General features: G+C 39.5%; 3 protein-coding genes across 6 annotated transcripts; 2 read left to right on the top strand and 1 right to left on the bottom strand.

Moving 5' to 3' along the window:
* Window positions 1–958: 958 nt before the first annotated feature.
* On the top strand, window positions 959–5,831 carry LOC108108795 (E3 ubiquitin-protein ligase rnf146). 3 transcript variants are annotated; one of them, XM_017216972.2, is made up of 5 exons: window positions 970–1,490; window positions 1,857–1,960; window positions 2,516–2,669; window positions 3,261–3,695; window positions 5,065–5,831. In XM_017216972.2, exons 1-5 carry the CDS (start codon window positions 1,193–1,195, stop codon window positions 5,157–5,159), a joined length of 1,086 nt encoding a protein of 361 aa, XP_017072461.1. In that variant the 5' UTR covers window positions 970–1,192; the 3' UTR covers window positions 5,160–5,831. The 3 variants fall into 3 exon arrangements, with proteins under 3 accessions (XP_017072462.1, XP_017072461.1, XP_017072460.1); XM_017216973.2 differs by lacking the exon at window positions 5,065–5,831 and having other exon boundaries at window positions 959–1,490; window positions 2,750–3,371; XM_017216971.2 differs by lacking the exon at window positions 5,065–5,831 and having other exon boundaries at window positions 971–1,490; window positions 3,261–5,043.
* A 3,723-nt stretch (window positions 5,832–9,554) lies between these two features.
* Window positions 9,555–20,432, top strand: LOC108108755 (mitogen-activated protein kinase kinase kinase 13-B). Of its 2 annotated transcripts, XM_017216914.1 has the most exons (8): window positions 9,555–9,680; window positions 10,658–10,891; window positions 15,586–16,074; window positions 16,501–16,692; window positions 16,752–17,405; window positions 17,466–17,619; window positions 17,931–18,817; window positions 18,890–20,432. In XM_017216914.1, the coding sequence occupies exons 2-8, from the start codon at window positions 10,734–10,736 to the stop codon at window positions 19,284–19,286; spliced, it is 2,931 nt and encodes a 976-aa protein (XP_017072403.1). In that variant the 5' UTR covers window positions 9,555–9,680; window positions 10,658–10,733; the 3' UTR covers window positions 19,287–20,432. The 2 variants fall into 2 exon arrangements, with proteins under 2 accessions (XP_017072403.1, XP_017072405.1); XM_017216916.2 differs by lacking the exons at window positions 9,555–9,680; window positions 10,658–10,891 and adding an exon at window positions 12,362–13,131.
* Window positions 20,433–24,116, bottom strand: LOC108108756. The gene is made up of 2 exons (XM_017216917.2): window positions 23,976–24,116; window positions 20,433–23,912 (listed from the first exon to the last, which is right to left on the bottom strand). Exons 1-2 carry the CDS (start codon window positions 24,059–24,061, stop codon window positions 20,564–20,566), a joined length of 3,435 nt encoding a protein of 1,144 aa, XP_017072406.2. The 5' UTR covers window positions 24,062–24,116; the 3' UTR covers window positions 20,433–20,563.
* Window positions 24,117–24,309: the final 193 nt, after the last annotated feature.

A 24,309-nucleotide genomic window follows, 5' to 3' on the forward strand; every position in this document is an offset into this window, starting at 1 on the left:
AAATACACATTCCCCAAGCCAAATCACGTCGAAACAGTGGCATCCCAGGACAGGCAACACATTTTTAAAACGCCCAAGGGGACACGTGCATTAAACAGCCCGGCAGGACGACATTGCAGCCACGGCAGGATCGGATCGGGGCAAAACGAGAGTAATTTACAAAACTCGTTGGCAGTTGACTTCAGCGCGTTTGTCTGTCGCGCAATTAGAGTGTGTACGAGTGTGTGCCTGCGTAATGGACAAAAAACGACGTGCAATTGGGCAGAGAGGCGAGAGCGAAAATAAACCAAAAATTGATTTTCATGTAATGAGTACGAAGGTCCTGCCCAGGACAACTGCAACTGACTGTTGTTGTGTGTCACTTTTTTTCTGGTCCTGGCCTGTCGCATGCCGGCTGCATATTAAAAAGTGCGTGATGCCTTCGGTGGCCAAAAACTCTGGGCCTTCGCCTGTCAATTTTTATGAAGTTAAATTCTGGTCGGAGGCGGCATAATTCCATAGGTGGGCGGCCGTTGCTAAAGGTGTTGCATGTAATGAAGCGCGTAATTTTAATTGGTTTTTTGTTGGATTTAATAAAGCATTATTAATGTCCGCCAGCAGCTAATGAAAGCTGCGGCGAATATTTAAAAAATCATTCGGATAATTTTTCTTTGAATTCCATCAATGTATTACGTCTGTTTAAAATTCAGATTTCTACATTTTATGTATAATATTATAACCATTATTTGCAGTTTTAAGATTGTCTAAAAAACCACCCTATTTTTACTTTTTATTCGTTTATTATTCTATATAAAGTAACACTTTAAAATATTTCAAAACTAAAGCAATTTAATTATAATTTTAATTTATATGATACTACATTTTTTTACAATGTGATTTCTTTACCATAGAGATCTGTTTTACAGAAATTTTCATAAATTAAATTTCGACAACTCAATTATTATTTTTGAAAGAAGAAATAATTTCAAATTCTGGCGCTTTTTCAGCACTATCCAACACCGTCAGTTGAACTGACTGAAATTAAGTTGATATATTTTATAGGGCTAGTGGTATTCGTTGACCAGCCACGAGCGGTCACACTAACGCAGCAACAATTTTTTGTTTCGCATTTTGTTTGTGAAAATTTAAAACTTGACGACGGCGGCGACAGATCGATTTCCACAGCTGCTGACGAGATCGAGCAAGCCCCAACATGTCGCAACAACGAGCCACGGAGCAGAATCCGGCCAGCAGCAGCAACAACAACAGCGATGTGATTACACTGGACGACGACGACGAGGATGACGTTATTGCAATTGTAGGTCCTCCCGAAATCATCGATCTCTGTCTGTCGCCTTCCACTTCCGCGGCGGCAGCGGCGGCGGCAGCTGCCCGTTCCGATAATGGAACTGCGGACCATCCGGGAGAGGAATCAGGAGCTGGATCCGGATCAGGAGATGCTGTAGCGGCATCAAATCCGAATTCACCTGCTTCGTCACCTGGAGATGCAGGTGAGAAAAGTAATTCACAAAAGCGCTCTACAGAAGATAATTGCCATAGTTGTAAATAGTTAATGTCCGTTAGAATGAATTAAATAATAATCTCACTTTTAAGAAATTTGCTCAACTTTTTCCGAAAGTAGTTTTTATACAGATTTGAATTGCGTTAAATTGACCGGAAATACAAATACTTAAATAACATACTTAAAATCAAATATTTGGAAATGCAATCTGTAACGGTCAAATACTCTCCCTTAAGTAAAAAAATTTAAATTAAATGTATTTTGTATTTGTTTAATCAAATATATATGATTAACCATTTAGCTGTAACTACAAACTTAAGCATTTTACTCACCAAATCTTACTTTTGTTTTCCAGCTTCACCAGCGGCTGCTGCCTTAGAATGTCCCATCTGCCTGCAAACTTGCATCCATCCAGCTCGCCTTCCCTGTGGCCACATCTTTTGCTTCTTGTGCGTTAAGGTGCGTAGCTGATTAATCCAAAAGCGGAAGCTTTTCCCAGTTACTTAGCCATGCAATCCACATCGTCAAAGTCGGGTTTTTGAATATCATTTTCGGCCAGCACCAAAACCTCCCAAGCACGTAGTCAAGTTCAAGGCTGATCTTAACCCTTTGGTGAAGCGGGCTTGTGTGATTGATTAGCATGCCGGATAAAACCCGGGACACTAGCAATTATGGCATTAGATTGCCTTCCGGCTGGCGTCTTGTCAATTAGCTTCCGTCCCCTGTCAACTACAACCAGTTTAAGCCTAAGACAACTATTCCGATTAGCACTCGAGTGCATTTTCCAGTTCTGGAACTTGTTTTGGGCGTGAATTAATGCCAATTTGTGGCAGCATTTACAGGTTACCTTCTTGAACCCAACTTCCTTAAACTAAATTGTTTACGAAAATCAATTATCGTTCAATTTAAACTTTAATAACAATAAATTAATTTCGCAAGAACTATAAACGTTACCAAGTCAAAGCTTATCTTCTCGTATAAAGTGAAAATTTGTTAAATAGATTTCTTTTCCAGGGGGTTGCCTACAAGAACCGTCGATGTGCTATGTGCAGACGCGAGATTCCCGCCGAATTCCTGGACCATCCTCAGCTGGTAAATGGTATTGAGGACATTTGCACCACTCGCGCGACCGAGGATGGCTACCAGTGGTACTACGAGGGCAGAAATGGTGAGTAGGATTGTGTTTCTGGTGACGGCCGCCCCTCATTTCCCATAAACGCCTCAAAACCATGCACCATCCACATCTAGGGGGATGGTGGGCCTATGATTCTAGGACCAATGAAAGCATCGAAAGTGCATATGATGGCTATCAGCGTTTCATGGCGAAGCCGCCATCGCCATTGACTAATTCTGATCCAGGGTATCCTATTTCTCCACGCTTATCCCAAGACGATGAAATTTTGGATATTTCATCCGAATCGGATGAGCTATCTATCTTTTACTCTGGAGATCTAAATAACTTTGAACCGCATCCTAGCAGGCTGGATACACAAATCTGCGGCATTATGTATATAATCGATTTTATTCGGATGAAGCAGTATCCGCAATCAAACCCAGGAAAGCATCGCAACATTTTGCGATGCAGATCAACTGATGTTCCAGGCGGATCTAAAGGCATCGCTGGGCTTATCAGGCACAGATACATATAAACCTTGATGAGATCACCCATCTAATACCAAATCCATTCCCCATCCCACTTTCCAATAATATATCCTAGGCAGAATCCAAGAATTTTTCTTGTAAAAATATTTAACTTCAGGTTGGTGGCAATATGATGACCGCACAAGTCAGGACATCGAAGAAGCCTTCAAGAAGGGCGAAAAGTCATGCACCATCCTCGTGGCCGGCTACGTCTACATTGTGGATTTGGAGCAACTGGTCCAACAGCGTCAAAACGAACCCACTCGCTGCCGAAGAGTCAAACGGGATCTGGCCACCATACCCAAAAAAGGGGTAGCTGGTCTGAGGATCGAGGGCAACCAGGTGACCAGCGACACCATCTTCAGCAGACCAACCAGCACAGCCAACCAAGCTACCGTTGCGGCAGCAGCCTCCAGTTTCATATCCACAATAGCAGCGACGGATGCGGCAATAAGGATCGCCAGCGATATAATTGGATCTACACTAGCCCATGCAGACGAACTTACAAGGGGACTGGCAGCTAGTAACATCAGCGACGATCCCAGCAGCAGCGGTGAGCAAACCAACTCCACAAATCCACAAGAAACAGGACGCTCGCCTGCCTCCTCACCTGCCCCTAGTTCCATGCAGGATCTGATCAGGCGGGACCTGAGGAACACCCAACAGGTTATTGCCCATAATCAGCACACAATCGATCTCTTCGAGCAGGCCTTGAACGACTTCCAGGCGCTAACAATGCGAAACTATGTGGACTCGAGTGATGAGGAGGACAATGACGAGAATCAGGAGGTGGGGGAACGGGATCAGCTGGAGGCGGGCGAGCAGCCACAGTCCGGCGATAATCAACAGGGATTCTAGAAGTAGCCCACTCTTCAGAATGTTTACTACATAGCTAGCCTAGCCCATACACTTAAGGAAAATATCAATGTTCCTTTTAGCAGATTTCACTAAACGGAAAGGGGAATGTTAACTAGAGAAATGCAGCGCGTACCTGAGAATATATCAACTAACATATATATCGATAGGCTCCATGCGATGGGCGTTGGAACAGGATAGAAACAGAACAGAATGTCTACAGGGTAAAAAAAACACATATTCCTTAACTCTATAACTCAGATACTAACCCTCAAAGGTTATATCAAAAATAAAAAGATGTAATCTATAACATATGATATTCAACTTATCTCAAGAATCTTAACTTGGAAGCAAAAGAATTGTGTTCTTAGCCTGAGATAGAACAGACAGTTGTAGATTTTGAAAGACACTGTTTCGGAAATCTGGTATTGTTTTTAGAAGGTGTACAAAAATACACATTTCCATAACACATACGAATATAAACTTGCAGTGTGCCGCTGTACATAATATCTAAACAATATATATATATTCAAGAGTTCTAGAAAGCAGATCCAGATAATTAATGTCCTTTTTGAAAGCTAGCAAAAGTAAATTCAACCACCAAGAAAGAGTAGTGTGAAAACGACAATATTTGTGAATTGGGATTTACTTGGGTGCGATCCTTGGGAGGTCAATTAGGAGGAAGTTCCCATTTACTTAATTGATATTCAGTGCGTTTCTTAAATTTGACTACAATATAAAAGTCTGAATTCATATTCAAGCTCCCTTTTAAAAGATTCTTTGTTTTTGAACCAAAGTTATTTCTTTATGTTTTCGAAGCGCGCTGTAGTCAGGGGAATGAGATCCAGTATTAATTATTAAGTCGCCGTTAAGTGCGTTAAGCAAAAACAGTTCTGTGACAGTTAAATATATTGATATTTGTATTGTGTAAGTTACTGTAATAGAAGTATTTAGAAGACAATTGTTAGTCAGGCTAAAAATGACTAACCGAAGCCCTATGTATATTACGTGCTAAAAATAATATACCCCTGATTTAATAATCTCAATTTTGTGACTACTATTTATAGATTCGTTTTCGATATGTACTCCGCCATTACTTCTAACAGCGAAGTGCTTATTCGTTGCTTCCCTAATATCTACGATTTACCTAAAGCTCTACTGAACCCGACTCCCGACCTCGAAAAAACCCCTCCCGGTAATATCAACAACAATTTTTGAATTATACCTAATACTCTCACCTGGAGATCCAACCATCCGCTAAACTCATTTCGAAAATCATCCTTGCATTTCTTTTACCTTTGATCTTTGATAACTTTTCCTTTCGCATAACTGACAAAGAATTAAATGGCTTTGATTAGTATCATTTGCGGTCCATACTTAAGATATTCTGCATTTTCGATATCATTTCCTAATTTAATGGTGGCAGTTGTAAACAAACGATTCGTACTTAATAATCATTTAGCTTTTCAAGACTTAAATCAAAACCAAATGTGCCAAGCAACATTTTTTGAACAGCACTCGCTCCGGTATCTTTAACAGCACTGATAAGGGCAACTCTAATTAACAGCACATAAACGTAGCGTTGCCTGACATTTAATAAACTTACATTTAATTAATGAATTAAGCATTTACAACTTAGTTGATACAATATGTTAATGAATAGATTTTTGCTGAATCCGATATATGTTGATTACAGATCTAGCTCCTGTGCAAGATTACCCATTTGTCATAGATTAGATCCTAAGACATAAAATTAAGTTTGGCAATAAACAAAATCACAAATGATCACTTGCCAAAGCAGGTAATAAACTTATATATATTTTATTTCAACAAACATTGGTGATATATGTTGTTCGTGGTACTATTTTTTGGATAATGGGAACTGTTTTATTATTTTAGCATACTACAGGTGATCGTTTTTTTTTCATACAATGCCTTAGGGAGTATCAAATTTGATTGACTATATAACATGATAACAAAGAATCGGCACGCCTAAGACATTACATTATTGAATGATTTCGAAATATTAGAGGACTACTGAACTCAAGTAGGTAAATTAATTTTTATAGAAATTTGTAGTTCTAAGCATTCTTATTTAAATGCAATCGTCGCAATACCTTAGCTAAAATGAGCCGTGATAAACAATCCTTTTTATTATTACATATACTCTATGTGTAAAATTCCATACGATCTGAACAGTAATAAAAGTCTATATATATTTAAGATTTAGTTTGTTAAAGTTCAAAAGATGTTCTACAAAATAAATACCGTAAACAGTTTTCTTCGATGAGAATAACCTCTGATCATACAATCGTTAAAATTTCCTTTATACCAGATTCATATCTTTAAAAGAAAATATGTAGTATCATTTTAATTTTGTATTTCCACACTATTTTGGTAAGAACAACAATTTCGAAAAGACATTTATCTTAATAAGGATCATTGATCCACCCTTAACTTGTACGTGTTAAAGCCGCCTTATCCGATGAAATGATATACCCCTGCCCTTTCTTGTGTGGCACTGATTGACGGGTCTTGAACCTGCAACCTGGACCTGGAACTGGACTCTGGGACCAGAAACCCAATGACTCATGCGCAATGGACCAAAAGAAAACGCCTGAGAAGCACGCAGGCAGCATAACAATTTATTGGACAGAACAAACAAAAAAGTATTGGAAAATAGAGTGAGGGGGGAAAAGGTTGCTCTAACAAGAGAAAAGCGGATTGTGTGTTTTGTAAGAAGTGCACTGAGAGAAAAAGAAACAATTATTGAACACTTTTGTTATTATTATCTGAAATAAAATATTACTAATGCAGAATTTTTACTACTCATAAAAATACAAATGATTATCTTTCGATATACTTCAATTCATGTATAAAATAGTTGTATTTATAATTTCATTTCAATACCCTTCGAATATCTGTGACGGAAAAATAATATTTATATAAATATAAAATTAAAGAAACGAGTCATCAATATTATATCTTCCCCTGTATGGGAGCTCCATTCGTGGTCTCCAAAGAATTCCCTCCTCCTCCTCGGTGGGTATGAGTCATCTCTGTTTATGTAGAAATTATGCTACCTGCTGCATTATTTTTTTATTTTCTGGTTCTACCTGTTGTGCAAACGTAGGGGGAAGAGGGAAAATGGGAATCGACACATATCCAGAGTCGCTGTTTTCACAGCTTTGATCTTGATAAAAATTCTTTGGTGACATGCCGAGTTCTATGACTACACTTTCTGACCTACCGACTCTTATCAACTATAATTTGTAGTTTTTACGCCTAACAATTAAAGAAATAACGAGAATATTTAATTATTTTAATCTCTTAATCATACAAGTTATATACAAAGCGAGAGTCAGCTGCAGTTATACGCTGAATTTTTTAATACTTAAGTTCGTTTTTGAAAAATATTTTCAAACAAATTTGAAAACTCAGATCATAAATTAAATATTATTATTTCCCCATGAAAACGAAAACCATTATTTTAAGCCTCCTTATCCGGTTTCGTTTTAGTTAAACAAAAATACATTCCTATTATTAAATCAAGCTCAGCTCAATGTCGATAAGCTAGCACATGCAGAACTAAAGCTTTCTAAATATCACAAAAGGGCTGACAAGTGCCATGATTAAATGACCTCAGTTATGATTAAACTACCATGTGTTTCCTTTTAAGCCCGCTAAGTAATTTCTTAAAACTTTTTACCTAATATGTATTTTTTAATCTGTAAAACAATAAAAACAAGAGGAAACGCTATAGTCGAGTGCCGCGACTATAAGATACCCGTTACTGTTTTAGAAAATTTTTAAATATTATTTTGCTAGTGGAAATTCACAAGGCGCCACCTATTGTCAGAGGAAGTATGTTGAGTATGCTTATAGTGACGTCACTGCCCATGTGAAGCATTATAACCTTAATTTCTTTATAAATAGCGAAAAATTTTTCCGATTTGAAATATCTTAGGTAAATCGATAGATATTAACAGAAATAAGTTACACAAGATCGAACGAAGGCATTCATAATAATATTATAGACGCCACAGTTTTCCGCGGTTTGTGGGCGTTAGAGTGGGCGTGGCCGGATGCAACTTACAGAGGCATCTCTTAAATACGCATTCCTAAGAATTTTGTAGCTTTTATAGTTTTCGAGATTTTTGCATTTTTGGTTTTTCGGGTTTTGTGGGCGTTAGAGTGGGCGTGGCTTGATTGGAAAAAAACAATTCGCATTGGGAGCATCATAAAAACCTACATGCTTAATCCGAACTTTCTATCTCTCATAGTTACCGGGTTATTAGCTTTTCTAGAAAATCCGAAAACCGTCTTTTGAGCCTTGGGTGGGTGTGGCCGTATAGTCGAACCACTATAAGATGCGCTGGCATCTAAAGATTATACTTTCTGAATTTCAACTTTCTAGCTTCAATAGTTCCTGAGATTTCAGCAATTTTTTTTGCGATTTGAGTGTGCGTGGCAGGATGCTGTAATAAACTTGCGCTGCGTAGGGACCTCAAGAATCTTCATAGTTAATCTCAGTTTTGTATCTCTTATAGTTCCTGAGATCTCAGCGTTCATACGGACAGACGGACAGACGGACATGGCTCAATCGACTTCGCTATTGATCCTGATCAAGAATATATATACTTTATAGTGTCGGAAACACTTCCTTCTACCTGTTACATAATTTTCAACGAATCTAGTATACACTTTTACTCTACGAGTAACGGGTATAAAAATGCTACACGAGTTAGTTAAAGTATAATTGATTAGTACTTGGAGAGGTTTGAATTGCCAAAAGTGAACGTGCACTTGTTTTTGTTTTTTAAAATATTCATTTTAATATGAGAAAATTCTTACAATGATAACATATCTTTTAGTTTTAATCACTTAATATTTAAAAATGACTGATTGTTGAATCAACTTAAAAAGTCGTATACCGACCCCAATACGATAAAATTGAAATGTATAATATTAATATCTTTAGTATTACTAAAAATTAATAATGATAACCATTCGTAAATATATTTAATTTATATTTTAACTTTAATGTTAACTTTAACAGTTATTGGATAACAGAAAATATTTAGATGATTTAGATTTAGATGTTTAGTTGCAAGCAAGGAAAGAAATTAAATTGCAGTAAAGTAATAAATTGTTTTCATTATCATTTCCCGCACTTTTCAGGAAAAGCTTGAATCTAAAACCAATTTTGGCCACCAAACACGATCGTGCATGTTGCGAGCCAAAGCTTTTTCAGCTTTTAAGCCAGCTTCAATTTTATTAACAACATGAGTGAAGAAGAGGGGGAGAAAAAGGGGAATACCAAGCGGCAACAACAAGGCAAGAGCGGAGTGCCTTGCCAGTGTTGTTTTTGTTTTTTGGTTTGTGGTTGGCCATGGCTCTTTCTCTCCCGCACACATGCGCAGTGCAACCTGCGCTCCAAACTGGTTTCAGGGGAGGAAATCCGAAAAAGAGAGAGAACGAGAGAGCGGATTGGGATTCGGCCCAAAAGCCAGCAGCCAGTTTTTTTCTTTTTATTTGTATCTATATCTACCTTTGGTGCGGACGGTTGGTCGGAATAAACGCGTTACGCTGCGGAGCCCCAAGAAAAGCAGAAAACCAGTCTTTAATTGTTCGATTCCTAGCTAAAATCAATTAAACCTTCTTCGCCAATAACCAAATCAAAGTACGAATCACAGCAATCAATGCAATTTCCCGTAGAAAATTGCTGGAAAAGTGTGCAAAGTGTGTGAAAAATGTGCAAATACAAGAATTTTTATATTGATTTTCTTGGCCAAAAGAGCGAAAGAGCGAGCAAAAGGCAGCAGTGGATGATGAAGAAGAAGCAGCAACAGCACAAAGCTGCGCTGTAAGGCTTCCGCCGTGGGTGCAAGCGAGAGGTCCAGACTTGGTGGGAGAGAAGAGCACAGCAGTAGCGAAAAAAGTGCACTAGTGTGTGTGTGTGTGGCAATATTTCAGTGTGTTGTTTTTGTTATGTTCTAGCTTTGGCCAAGTTAAATACAAAAAAATAAAAAGAACAACGAAGAAGTCGAATTATACACAGAAAGAAAAGAGGATGACATCTAACATGATTTTATGAATGATATGGCCTTTGATAAACTTATAATTTGTAATTCGAAGTAAAAAAAGAACTATATTTTAGTCTAATGAATTATAGCATTATATAGCAGTGGGATTTGAACCTATTTTTATATTAATCAGATGATCTTTTTTTCTGTGTACAAACAAGAAAGAATACCTGTATGTGAGCTTGTATCTGAGCGCTTATTCTTTGTGTAATTCGCCATTTAAAGGCATCATAAAAATAGCTCGGCCTGCAGTTTGAAAGTGAAAGAAAAATAACATTTAAACAGAATGCAAAGTGAATAATTGGCAAGTGCAATAATCGATCTTTCTCCTTTCGTTCGTAGACTTGTGTGAGTGTTTCTTTTTGCGTGGGTGCTACTGCTATCTTGTTCGCTCTCCAGCACGTACATATATCCTGCGCCTTTTGCCGTTTGACGTCGTTTGCTTCTCATTGATTTTCGCCATTCATTGATAAAAGATTACAAGTTAATGCGCGTGTGTGTGTTTGTGTGGGTGAACAAAAAGGGAATCCCCTGACGACAGAAATTGATTAATTTTCGTGGTATCTTAATATAGCAACCCCGTTTTGACCAGAATGTCGTAAGGATCGAATATAGAACCACCCGAAAATACCACTCCACAATCCTGGACAATGCAACCGTTCAGTGACAGTCTGAGCAAAAGTCGAGATGATCTGGTCAATGTCTCCACCGCTGCCTCGCGGCAGCAACAACAACTTCACGGACGGAGGCGACACCATGGCAGCAGTCCCAATCTCTCGCTAGATCAAACGGACAATCTGAGAAGAAGGTGAGTCCCGCTTTTCTGAATATGATGTGAAAGTTAATAAGCAGTTATAGACAGCAAAAACAAATAAGTCAGATATCCTTTTTCAAAACTTACATTAACACACATTAAACACTTTGATACAACTTTAAAGATAGATTGATATCTTCATAGGCAATAGAAACTAATATTTGTTAAATTTAAATAACTTCATAGACATCCGAAATAAATATTTAGCATTCGCTAAACAAAAAAACTAAAAAATACACGACGTGGTTCAGTGAAATAAATTTAACTTATATTTTCCATTAATATTTCAAGAGAATTCCGCAAAATCGTGCTTAATTAAGCGGGGTAATCAACCTTCACGGCACACTGTAAACAACATTTATGTAATTCTCAAGTAACCAAAATGCATTAAAGTATTTAACAGGTTGAATGATCAACAGCCATTAAAACTGTCATTGAGTGACCTCGACGAAAAATTAACCTACTAGATATAGAACTCCATTTCCCTAAAATGGAGGAAACTTTAGACAAATTCCCTGTTCAATCTGGTTAGGTTTAATAAAAAATTGGTGCAAAAACCCCAAAAAAGCGGTACAATATCGTTTAGAAACACGTTGAAAAAAAATCCTGTGGTGAAATAATAAAAAGTGGGCACAATAGACAATGGCCGTAAAAACACTAATGGATACTTTTCCTGTAATTTCTCCCAGTTTTATAAAGTATTAAACTTAAGATTATAGTAAATATAATCATTAAAACTAATTTTCATTATTGACAAAACTAAAAACTCTTAATATAATAAGATACTTTTATAAATTCTCAATAAAAAAATTGAGACATATCCGAAATTTTTTTAAAGTTTAAAGTTAGGATATACATATATTCGTTTTATGATCATTGTAAACTCTAAATTATTTTCTCTAATAATGTTTTTATGATTAACCCAAATACATATTTTAAGAAATTGTTATCAAGCGATAATTTAGGGAAAATCCCTAAAAATGAGTTGTACGCCTCCTACTGTTGTTTTTGTCTTAAGCGGTATTCACTGTTAGTGAAGTGGAGAATTTAGATTGCGGGGGGCGCAGCTGAGAAACTTCCTAGTCGCACACTCATACACGCGCATTCGCACCTACAGCATGCTTACCACTCGCCTGCGCTTGTGTTTCGATCATGTGGTCCCCGCCATAGAAACAGGTTTTTAGTGTGACCAAAAGACAGTATGGCTTAGGGCATACCTCCATTACCGGCCATCTGATACAGGCCATGAGGAATACGGTCAGTTTAGCAACAACAATGCTGAGTGATAACAGCATATGAGAGCAGAGTGGGAGTTGAACAGAGAGCGGGCGAGAGCACCATCCAAAGCCTACACTTAAACAAATTGGTTTAAAAAAGTTTTTTTTTAATAATAATGATCTTGTTTTAATAAATATAAAAATTATTACATAATAATTAATTAAATTAATAAGCGAAAAAAAATATAATTAACAATTCAACACATTTCAATTAAGATTATGTTTTTTAAGTGTGTGCTGCTAAAACTGATAATGCGGAGCTTGGCCACTATGCTCCCGCTCGCGAGTTGCGATTTAGTTGGCGAAAATCAATCGTTTCTGGCGGTCGCTCTTTGCGCGTGAATTTCGCGAGCCTATCTTAAATTTCGTTCGTGTGTTTGTGAGATGCACAATAACAAAAAGTGCTGCTTATCGGCAAATCAGTTTGCAATTGTTGTCTGTGTGGTGGTGTGACGCAGTTGTGCGAAATACGTGAAATTATTACACTTTTCCCCCTTAAACCAATAACCAACACTCTTGAAAAACCGCCAACGAAAGTGTTACGCGCTTCGTACGCCTCTTTTTTCTTGTAATTAACGACGACAAAAAACCATACCAACTTACCTTGACGTCATTTTTTTATTATTATACATCGGACGACAAAAACCGTTTGTTGTTGTTGTTTTGGTGGCTGTTGGTGCTTGGCACGAACTTTTAATCAAAAGTTAGCCAACTTTTGTTGTTGGCTCAGTGCGTAAACAAAATACAAAAAAAGCTGTCGGTCGAAAAACGAGCGTAAAATTTTGCATTAATGCAGTCGCGGCGTCGCATGAATGAATGAAATTCTTAGTGCGCGACAACTAATTACAAAAGCAAACAAAAACACAAGGAAAAGAAAGACAAATTAACCATGGTCTACACCATACCATTTTTTAGCCACAATGAGCCACCCGACATGATCATCACCAAAGAAAAAAGGTAAAACATGCACCCACGAAAGTATCTCAAGATGCACTGAGTCACAGAATCTCACATATTCACCGCTGACCTATGCAAAAGAAAGAAATAAGAAGACGCGGCCAAATCTGCGTTCTATGAACCGTAAGCCAAAGGTCAAAACGTGCTTGGCTCGCAAATTAATATTTGGTGACGGAATTTAATGCTTTTTCACAAATTCATAAATAAACGAAAGGTTTTTGACATTTGCACTGCGGGTGCCGCCAACCGCGTGCAAGCAAGACGAATATATATTGCCAAAAACAATGCAAAGAACGGTACTCAGATTCTTATTTGTGTTTGTGTTACTGATGATCAACAGGTAGATGTGCCATCTTCGTGACACGAACAATCAGGTTATTGAGTTTACTGAAAGTGATAATCGAATCTCCCGAGATAACTTACGAAAAATTTGTTTATAACAACGTAATTGAAAAAGAATCTTGCTTTGCTGCTTAGGAATATATCTATATCTATATCTATGTACGTATGTTTAGCTACTTGTTGGGAGTGTGACGGTTTGTGGGATCCATGCCAGATATTACTAAAAACAGCTTGCTTAATATAAGTACATACATATGTATGTACATATGTATATACTCTTATGGTAACGGAAACTTGACGTTCTAACTCTCCGTTCTAGTGGTTCTGATAAAGATCTTACATCCATTTGTATAAAAGATATGATTTTGTCTTTGGTTTCATGCCTTTCAAGCAATGTAAATTTACAAAGTTTTATATATGATTTTCGTTGCATTGATAATTAAGAAATGAAGATTTTAACCTGTTACCGATATTTGCATAATCATGGAGTCACGTGCTCATCTCTAGTTACTAATGCCAAATAAAAATCAGAAAAGAACGGTAGATGGCTTCATACATATACATATGTATGTAGGTATATATATATATATATATATAGGCATAGTGTTAGTGTGTTAGTGTTAAGTGTTAGTTTACAGCAGGTGATTTCGCCTATCAGACTTTCTACTCGGAGTTGTTGTGGTTTTTATTGCCATTCTGGCAGTGATAAATGATAAATGTTTTTTCACCTGCTGCCGCTTTTGCACGCCAACCCCTCCCCTCCCAATGTCCATTGTCCCGCGTATGTTTATCTTATCGGACAAAAAAGCAAACACAAATTCCAACAGGAAGGCTCTTTTACGTACTATGTGTATATGAGAAGCACTGAAATTCGAGCGATCACTTTTCTAATATTTATTTGCACGGTCTTGTCTTTATCAAAGTTCCAACTTTTGGTGCTCCTCTTAGTCAGCAAGAAAAATGATGATTATGGCGTGTGTAAACATAGAAATCGCGAAAAGCACTTTGATTATCATATGAAAGGTTTACTGACAATAAATGGCTTTTGCGACTTTGATGATGCTGTAGTTTGAGTGTAGTTTGATTTTAATATCACTTTACCAAAAACATCGATATAGCAAATCGATTTTATAGCAAACTGTTTGGATGGATAGATAACCTGAAGAAAAATTGTAGTTGATAATAATGGCGCCCATCATGTTGTAAAATATAATTTTTGTTAAAAAACCCCCTTCGTTTTGTGTAGAAAATCAAACCACTTCTAAGCAATTTTCGATGGGCTTACCCTGTTGTATGGAAATTTTCAAAGGGTAGAGTTCGAATATGATAGTTATTATTATGTTATATTTATAGTAGTCTTATTTTTAATATTAAAATTGCACGACAATCCTGCGAAATGGTAATTTTTTATTTTTTTAACATAGTGTTCCTTATTTTCTTATTATTAAATAGTTAGGAATTGTTTCTGGGCCAAAAAGATTATTGTGTGTTGAGTGAATTACGAAAAGAGATAATAGTTTGCAGGAACAAAAAAGGCTTCTAAAAATTTCACTGAAACTGCAAAAGCTAGAAAAATCTATATAATAAACACAACTTATTTAACTATGAATCAACTTTACGCCACGTTCTTCCGAACTTTTCCAATTTTGAATCCGGAACTTTTTACTAAAATTCAAATTTTTTTATCATCCTTTCCGGCTCTCATAATTGGAGTGACGTACTCCTATTCTGTGACTGTTACGTCTGTTAAGTCGAAACTCACCAAAAAACATCTCAAAGACAAGACTACTTAAATAATTACAAATTATATATTAAAATAATAATAATTTTATTTTTTTTGACCATAGAATTCCTTTTAGTTGTTTTTTACTCAGACTTTACTTTTAAATTCGCATACTCATTCAACTTTTGAACAGGCATAATTATAGATGATTGTAAATTTATTTAGGAAAAAGTTTCATTCATATTTCTATAAGAAGAAATCTGAAATAAAATTAAGAGTTCTTAAAAACCGATTTTGTAAATCTTATAATGTATATAAGCTTTTATTCAGGTACATAAAACTATAAGTATTTTTATTTATAAGTATATATTTTTCTTATTTTTCCCAAGCATGGCTTGCCTGCAAGATGAGTTCGGTCACCTGGGTCTCGCCACCACAGATCTACCCTTTAAGTCCCCGGATCTAGACTCTCCGCCCCGGATGCAGCATCACAACAACTATGCGGAGATCACCGACAGCAGTGCGGAAAACACGTGCCAACAGCGGTGGCCACCTCATGTGGGAGGAGCTTCAGCAGCTTTTGGGCATCCGGATAAGCCAATCAGCTGGATGTACGGGCTACTCGGATGCATGAAGCCCGTGCTCTCGTTCATCGGAAAGTCGGGTGTGATCGAAGTGAAGAGTCAACGGAGCGAGGACTGGCAAATTCCCTTTGAGTCTATCACGGAGTTGGAGTGGCTTGGAAGCGGGGCACAGGGAGCGGTCTTCAGTGGCAAGCTGAAGAACGAGATTGTGGCCGTCAAGAAGGTAAAGGAACTTAAGGAAACGGACATCAAGCATCTAAGGAAGCTTGATCATGAGAACATTATTAAATTCAAGTGAGTATAAAAGATATAATGCATCTATGAACTAAAATAAAATATAAATGACGTTTTCAAAAATACTATTTTCACAATTGCAAATAAAATATCAAATTATGCCTCTTCTTTACTTCAAAAATAAATTAAAATTTTTCTTTTTTGTTTCGCACTTGCTAATCTTTTGCAAACAAAATAAATTAAAATGCTTAATAAAACTACTCATCAAGAGGTTAGACTGTATACGAAATACAGCAGAAATTAAAATGTACATTTATTTATTTATCTAAATTATGTTGACAAAATAAATTCTGAGAATCGTTTTTATCAGTATAAATACAAATTAAATTCGTGGTTTATATGCACCATTAAAAACTTTTTTAATATTTAATATTTTTTATTTAATGGCATTTAGTGAATAAATGTAAAATTTGTTTACCTTCGCAGAGGAGTTTGCACACAATCTCCGGTATTTTGCATCATCATGGAGTTCTGTCCATATGGCCCTTTGCAGAATATTCTGAAGGAGGAGCAAGTTATGTTGCCGTCCCGTTTGGTTTCTTGGTCCAAACAGATTGCCCTGGGCATGCAGTATCTGCATTCCCACAAGATCATACACAGAGATCTAAAGAGTCCCAAGTTAGTGATAAAAACATCAACAAAGAATCATAATATTAATTGGTGTATTTATTATCTAGCATACTGATTAGTACAAATGAGGTGGTGAAGATCAGCGACTTTGGAACGTGTCGCGAATGGAACGAGATCAGCACCAAGATGAGCTTCGCTGGCACAGTGGCCTGGATGGCACCGGAGGTGATCCGGAATGAACCGTGCTCAGAGAAGGTAGACATCTGGTCGTACGGCGTCGTGCTCTGGGAAATGCTTACCTGCGAGATACCCTATAAGGATGTGGACTCATCGGCCATTATCTGGGGTGTGGGCAATAACTCACTTAAGCTGTTGGTTCCGAGCACCTGTCCGGAGGGATTCAAGCTGCTCGTCAAGCTCTGCTGGAAAAGCAAACACACCAATCGTCCTTCCTTCCGACAGATTCTTTCGCATTTGGATATCGCCGGCCCGGAACTTCTACGAAAAACGGAGAAGCAATATTTCGAGACGCAAAAGTCGTGGAAGGAGGAGGTGCGCTCGCACCTGAAGGAAATAACCCAGAATGGCACTAGCATACACAAGTATGAGCAGGATCTGATTAAGAGGCGTACGGCAGAGTGGCGACATGCCCAGGATATCCGTATGGTGTACGAGGATAAGCTGCAGAAGACAAACCAACTCTTCTTCGAGCTCAGCGAGTGCATGTCCCAGTTACAGGAGAAGGAGAAGGAAATTGCAGAGTAAGTACAATGTAGCTCTTAAGAAAGTTGAATTTATTTAACCTCTAACATAACGCTTAGACGTGAACGGAAGCTTCCTGGTAGTGGCTATAAACCGACGCGTCGTTTGGGAAATACACTCAGAAAAATGCAACACTATCGCCGACGACTGAACGCTCCTCCAGCGGGCATTCAACAACAATCAACTACGCCAGATCCAGAGACTACGCCAGAGGTATGAAATAAAGACTATTACCAATTTAATTGATTTTAATTACACACTTACCGTTCGACGAATGAAGTAGTCGATATTGTACAATAAATCAACGTTTTATTGTTGTTAGAAAAAACAACGTATTTGCATTTACTGCATTGTTTATCCGTTTCTTTTGTTAAATAAAACACAAGATTAATATTACATTATTCATTACTGATTGCTCAAAATTTTAAGATTTAAGTTTAAGAAGTACTGGCGAGGAATTTACAGAATTAAAATTGGCAACGGCGGTAAATGTTGGTTGTTAACCATTTTCTTTCCTTTTGCAGTCGCCTGTGAAGTGTGTCCTATATGCCCAACTGGACAGCAATTGCCAGCCCAAATCGTATCTCGCCAACATAATCCCAGGAAGCGGCATTGGCGGAACCATGCCCAACAAAAAGAACTTCCGGCATCGACGCAACGGCTCTGGATCCTTTGGTGCTCCACCCAAATACAGTCCTACGCGAGATCGTCGCTACCAGAGCGAACCGGAGAACCGAAAAGTGCAGCTCGTGGAAAGGCAAACGCAAACGGATGCCATGGATGTCAGTGAAACAGATATAAGTCCAAGCGCAGAGGCTCCGCGATCACACCCCATCGATGTGCCGGTTCCGAATCATCGCCAACTGCCTCTGCAACTGCAAAGGGTACAGAAAATTGCTCAAGCACAGGCGAGGGCTCGAAGTGGAAGCACGTCATCCGCTGCTGGCGTCCAGAACCCTGCTAGTCCGTCGAATGGTAACTCTCTTAGTACCAGCGAGTTAACCTATCAGGATGCCTGCTCTAGCCCCGATCAGCTAATCGACGATGTGATGAACAGCAACGAAAGATTGGACATGACCGAATGCTGCAGCGACAACGAAAACCTGGAGCGATTGGGCCGCAAAGTCATCGAATTCATTAACGAGAACCGCCTGTCCATTCAGTCAAACACGAATTCCAACAGCAACACGGAGAATGGCAATGGAGGAGCCTCGCCTGTAGAACTCCGGGACAACTCCAACAGTCCTTGCTTGAGTCGTTGCAGCAGCACGCAGAGCAAACGGCGGAAGCACCCACTAGGGGATAATCCAAACGGCAGCTCTAATGCAAACGGCGAGTCCCATGAACAAGAAAGCTGGTCGGATGAGGAAGGCGAAACCACAGACTACAAATACGCCCTTAGAAGAAGGAGGTAAGTGCAGAAGAAGATTTTGTTCAATATTTGTTGGCAGTATAGGTAATGTAAACTATTTCCCCTTATAAGCTTTGGACGGCTACCCATCGCTCGAGGAATGCGACCCCGCCGCAGCTACAAGGCTCCACTGTCTCAGAAGATTGCCATCCACAAGCGGAATGTGGTGATTGTCTCCGATGAGGAGGAAAACACCTCCGAGTACAGTCACTCGCCCTCCAGTCAGCACTCGACACTAGAGAGCAATACCGATATTGCGGATATGAAGAAAACTCAGGCGACACCCACCTCAACCAACAGTTACAGCGAACCCGAAGAGGATTCAAGTGACTCCAGCGACGAGGAGCAGGGAAATCGGGCGGCAAACACCACGATTGAGGGCCCAGCTCTGCCAATGGGCGCAGTGCGCAGCAGCGATATTATATCCATACCTACTTTTGAGGCTGATGGTGCCGTCAATATGGTTTAACCTTGTACGTTATTTAGCCTAAGTAAGAACTCCTAAACTAAACCCGAAACTAGAGTTGTCCGCGTGACGCAGCAAAAACTATCTCTTATATACTCAACGAGAAATCGCCCCAAATTGTATGGTATTATCTATGTTCATGTCCAGATCTGTAACTCCTCTAATTTATATGTACATGTGTAAGTGGAAGATTTTCTCCGAGCGTTGACCGTTTCGGAGGTTTCATTTCCAATATACCTTTTGGGTTAGGGGCAATCTTAATTCGTGTCGTACTCGTATCACATGCATTTCCTATTTTGCTAAATATAATTTCGCATTACTCCTAGTTCATATTACTATTATTCTTGTCCTTAGAGAGCTGCCTTTGTAATATATTTAAAAAATGCCCCAATTGTATATGTAGTTTAAGTCATTAAGTATAGTTTATGTTTTGATATTAAGAGCTTGAACCAGAACACAAAAGGAAATCCAACAAACGCTCCCACAAAAACCGAACTACAAAGCAACAAGAAATAGAATTGGCCTCAGGCATTAATCAGTAATGAAAGGGAAGAGGGAAAATAGTCAGGGATATTTTTTATAAAACAAAATTTGCTAGAATCTTGATAGAAGAGCGCTTTTATGAAGTGCATTGTACGTTTAGTTTTATAGACGCATCGAATGTAAGTTTTCCATTTATGCGGGAAACTAGCGATAAACCGAAAAATCTTACTTTCTACATGCACAAAATTCCAAGCTTCAGTGCCTTAAAGCAAACACAAAAAAAGATAATATGTTTTGGATAAATGAAATAACAAACTGGTAGATTTAACCGCGGCTATGATAAGGCCAGGAGCGCTTTCTAGACCTTATAGACAACTTATAGAGCAGATAACTATATATTTTGTCAAATACGTTTCGCCCTTCTGGAAATCGTTCACACGCTGCAAAACGAAATACAAATTTAATATAATTCTATATACATACATACATATATATATTCTATATATTTACACACTAGTTGGATGTTTAGCTTCGTAAGATATGTCGTTTCTTCGTGCGCGACTTTTCTCTACATTATGTAAATGTACTCCATATTAAGTTTAATTTTAACGACTCATACGAACTAGCAATAATAATAAAATGAAAATATGTAAGAACGCTACGGAATTCGGTCTGATCGTCTTTATTGGGAAAACTTGTAAAAACCTATTGCTTTGAATTTAGTTTCTTCAAAATTTTGGTTTACTCAAGATTTGATTCTATCCAAATAAAACTTGAACAGTAGATCTAGACGGGTGTCATCGAGCCAACAGCTTTTGCATCCTTTCATGGGGAGGATCCGCCAAGGTGTTGTGTAGCATCTGTAGGGCCTTTTCCTCCCGCGAATCGATAATGTGGCACACCACCTCCGATTGTTTCCGAAAGGCGATCAAGCCGGCTGTGCCACATGAGAGATCTAGGTATCGAAAGCGATCGAAATCGCAGGTGCAGCCATCGAACAGGTAAAACCACGTGGCCACCGAGTCTGGTCGGTTGTGGCGATGCCTGAAGACAATGTAGTTGCCCCACGGAGTCATCGTAAGCACGCGATTGGCCACCTTGAAAGCGGTGCCCAGCAATTTGGTAAGGCTCTCCATGGTTCCACTCTCGGACCCTGCGACGGCCAAGCGCTGAGGCACCCGATTAAATCCGGGAAATCTGAGCAGTGAGGCTTGGCAGTCGTTTTCCCCCGTATGATTTTCCGCGCCACCGTATGAGCCCTCTATAGGGCGTTCAGTTGTTTCCTCCACATTTTGAACATCTTCCGTGGGGTTCCTATCAGCCGTCTCTACTTCGTCTAATTGTCGGACGAAATCCGAGACAACGGGTGTATTTAGGTGAGCGGTGGCCACAGGAGCCACTCCAAGACCATAGGATCCAGCTACGGCTTTTTGGAGTATACTACTCTGTGGTAAGACTATATCTTTTGCATCTTTCAGAGTGGGCTTTTTTGTGGGGGCTTTTGTTATGAGCATTACGGCTTTGTATGGAGACTCTCCGTCCATTTCAATTGGTGTCTTTCTGACCACCAGGTTGTCCATGGTGTTTTTTCTGCTTGCATCGTTGGTGCGTTTGGGGGCAATAGCTGGTACGATTTCCTCTTTGGCTTTCGCCACTTTGGGCGAAGGAACAGCCATCTTTCCAGGAATTGTCTTGTGTCTGGACTTGGCACGTGCAGGGGACTTGGAAGGAGAACTGTTGGAAGATCTTCGGCCCATTTCCCTGGGAGATTTTATATTTTTCTTGATAATCCTTCCAGGTGGCAACCGATCTGTAGACTTTGAGCGTGTGGGGGACTTCGCAGGAGAATTTCTTGGTGACATGCCTCCAGTTTGTCGAGTGGTTTTTACATCCTTTTTTACCATTCTTCCAGAAGACCCTTCTCTAGATCCTGAACGTTCTGGAGAATTGTTTTGCTTAATACTGCTGCCAGTAGATAGCACTTCCTGAGATCTGAATCGTACAGGTGGCTTAACGGGAGAATGGCTGGACAGCATGCCGCCAGTTTCCCTGGGGAGCTTTACAGATTTTTTCGTTAGCCTGCTGGGGGATACATCTTTACATTTGGAACCTGACCTGTTTGGACGTGATTGTTCTTTAGAGGTAGATGGTAGAGTGGTCTTAACAGGGGAATGACTGTTTGATCTACCACCTGTCTGTCTAGAACTCTTTCTGAATATTTCTTTTTTTGATGTAGGCCTGGTGTGTCCCTCATATTTTTTATTCATTCCATAGATTTCCATTTCAATCTTCCCCTGATCATTTTGTTTAAGGAAGCTTCCAATGTATTTTCTCTTCTGCTGCTCCTTTTTCAAAGTGGCCATTTTGAATTTCGATCTCTTTAAGGAATCATCCTCGAACTCACACTCCTCGCACATTTCACACTCCACATCCCTTTCTCCTTCGTCGAATAGTCGAAATTTCTCAATGTCGAGTTCAGCCTCCGTGCGGCTAATTATATCATCCTCGTAGTCGCTAATATTCGCCAGAGATTTATCGCAGACACCCACTCCTTGCTGTTCATTAAACAGGATGGGCTCGTTCAAGGACTTCACGTCGTAGTTTTCCACTCCCTCAGGCAGTGGAGCCAAGGCAAATCCCTCTGGACATTCGGCAAGATTACGAATACGCACCACGTGCAGATAGTAGGCCGACTGTCTGTTGGACTCCCTCAGCAACTGGTGGAACACACTGAGCATGGTCAGCTGATCGCTGAACATGCGCACCGTGGCCCACTTAGAGCCTTCGGCCTTGTCCTCCATAACATGGGTGCCCAAAATAGTGTGTCTGTAGGGATCGAGGAGGTAGTAGAAGCCATCTTTGATCCAGATAGCATACATCTGGTTGTTGATCTGAAACACCAAGTTCCGAAACTCCTTGAGAGCCTCCGAGATGTGGGCTTCAAAGTCTGTTCCAGCGATTCGGACGCCACATTTCCAGTGCCCTGCCCTCACATTCGGGATCAGCTTCAGTTCAAGCACATATTGTCCCATTCGAAGTTGTGTGGGAAATGTGTCCAGATCAATGGGGCGTCGATCCCTCAAACAATCTGACCAGCAACTGCGGCATAGCTCCACTCCATAGCTGATTAAACGATCCAACATATTGATGTCCCAATTGGCAGGATGATCGATTTTGCTGGCCAGGATTGAGCCAACGGCCACCATCAAGCTGCTGCGATTCCTTACCGGTACATTGTGGTTCAGCGAGAGATGGAGAGTGGCCTTTAGATAGGCATAGCTTTTGTTTACAACCTTGAAATCGATGGATCGGTGCTTAGTGTCGCGCATGTAAATGCGCCCATCGGGTGTCTCCAAACGCACAACCACCAGTTCTCGAATGCAGAACTCATCTTTGGGAGAAATGTCACTCAAGTTGCTCGCCAGATGGACAACATTGTCCAAGGTTTTCAAGCAAACAAGCATGGCCACACCGTTATTCTTGACCGCCACCAGGTCATCCTTGTTTCTTCCCTTTACATCCAAGACAAAGAAAACTTTTCTGCGCCGCCAGATGAGTAGGTGGCCAACTCGGGTCAAAAGGAGGCAGTACCGACTGGACTTGAAGAAATTCTGCAGGACGGCTCTTAAATTATTGATGGTATGCGGGGGTTGCTGCTCGTTGGGTTTCGTTCCAACCCCCCCATAACGAGGTTCCAGAGCCAAAGTAAACGCGTGTCCTTCAAGATTAAAATTCCTCTTTATTCTCTTTTCCTCGTCGGTGTAAATTTCCGGCCCGATCAACTTGTTTTCCTCTCCGTTAGCCTCTCCTTGTTCTATTTTTGAGCTAGCTCGGAATAAGTCACTGCCCTCGGCTAGTAACATGTCTATCTTCTCTTCAGTCCAATCCACTTCCGGCAGAACATATATTAAGGCAAAAGCCTTCAGATAGGTGGCGAAATTTACGGCATTCGCCACCTGCTGCATCGGAGAACTTCCGCAGGGATTATTCAAGGTAGTATTCGAGCAGACGAGACCCACAGTACTGCCTAAGGAGTCAGCCTCCACTTCAGAGCGATTGGGAACTTTCTCACAGAACTGCCAGTGATCGCAGCTAAGCTCGTCCCTGGAAGATCGTTTCAGATCCAGATCAGTGTAGCTATGATATCTAGGGGCAATCAGGAACATGGATCAGTTTTCGAGAACCGCCCAATTTCAGAGTAATACCCACGTGTTGCTCGTGTGACTCTTCGAGAACACAGGACAACAACTTGGCGTGCTGGCCAAACGGTGCGGTTCCTGTTGACTGATCGGCATCCTGGGATGTCTTAAAATCGAATTTAGTACAAAACTAATTTTCCACTTTTTTCAGTTTTCGTTTTACTAGAATTTTAAATGAATATTCCAGAAAGGATGAACTGATACCTACTTTATTTTGAAGGAAATCATTTTACATTTAGTGGTAGTGATAGTGAGGATAATATATAATAGGATAGTGTATAATTAATGTATTTGGGAATAATGATCGCATCTCGAAAGACTTATTTAAATGGTTAAGGGAATTA

The sequence above is a fragment of the Drosophila eugracilis genome, unplaced genomic scaffold (genome assembly GCF_018153835.1).
Source record: "Drosophila eugracilis isolate 14026-0451.02 unplaced genomic scaffold, ASM1815383v1 contig_2154, whole genome shotgun sequence".
NCBI lineage: Eukaryota > Metazoa > Arthropoda > Insecta > Diptera > Drosophilidae > Drosophila > Drosophila eugracilis.

Excerpts from the sequence above, each read along its gene's own strand:
- LOC108108755 (XM_017216914.1), top strand. The coding sequence starts at position 10,734 with ATGCAACCGTTCAGTGACAGTCTGAGCAAAAGTCGAGATGATCTGGTC. Across the intron at positions 17,406-17,465 it reads AAGGAGAAGGAAATTGCAGA|ACGTGAACGGAAGCTTCCTG; the intron begins GTAAGTACAATG and ends CATAACGCTTAG. Across the intron at positions 17,620-17,930 it reads ATCCAGAGACTACGCCAGAG|TCGCCTGTGAAGTGTGTCCT; the intron begins GTATGAAATAAA and ends TTCCTTTTGCAG.
- LOC108108756 (XM_017216917.2), bottom strand. The coding sequence starts at position 24,061 with ATGCCGATCAGTCAACAGGAACCGCACCGTTTGGCCAGCACGCCAAGT. Across the intron at positions 23,913-23,975 it reads AAGAGTCACACGAGCAACAC|ATATCATAGCTACACTGATC; the intron begins GTGGGTATTACT and ends GATTGCCCCTAG.
- LOC108108795 (XM_017216971.2), top strand. The coding sequence starts at position 1,193 with ATGTCGCAACAACGAGCCACGGAGCAGAATCCGGCCAGCAGCAGCAAC. Across the intron at positions 1,491-1,856 it reads TTCGTCACCTGGAGATGCAG|CTTCACCAGCGGCTGCTGCC; the intron begins GTGAGAAAAGTA and ends TTTGTTTTCCAG. Across the intron at positions 2,670-3,260 it reads GTACTACGAGGGCAGAAATG|GTTGGTGGCAATATGATGAC; the intron begins GTGAGTAGGATT and ends ATTTAACTTCAG.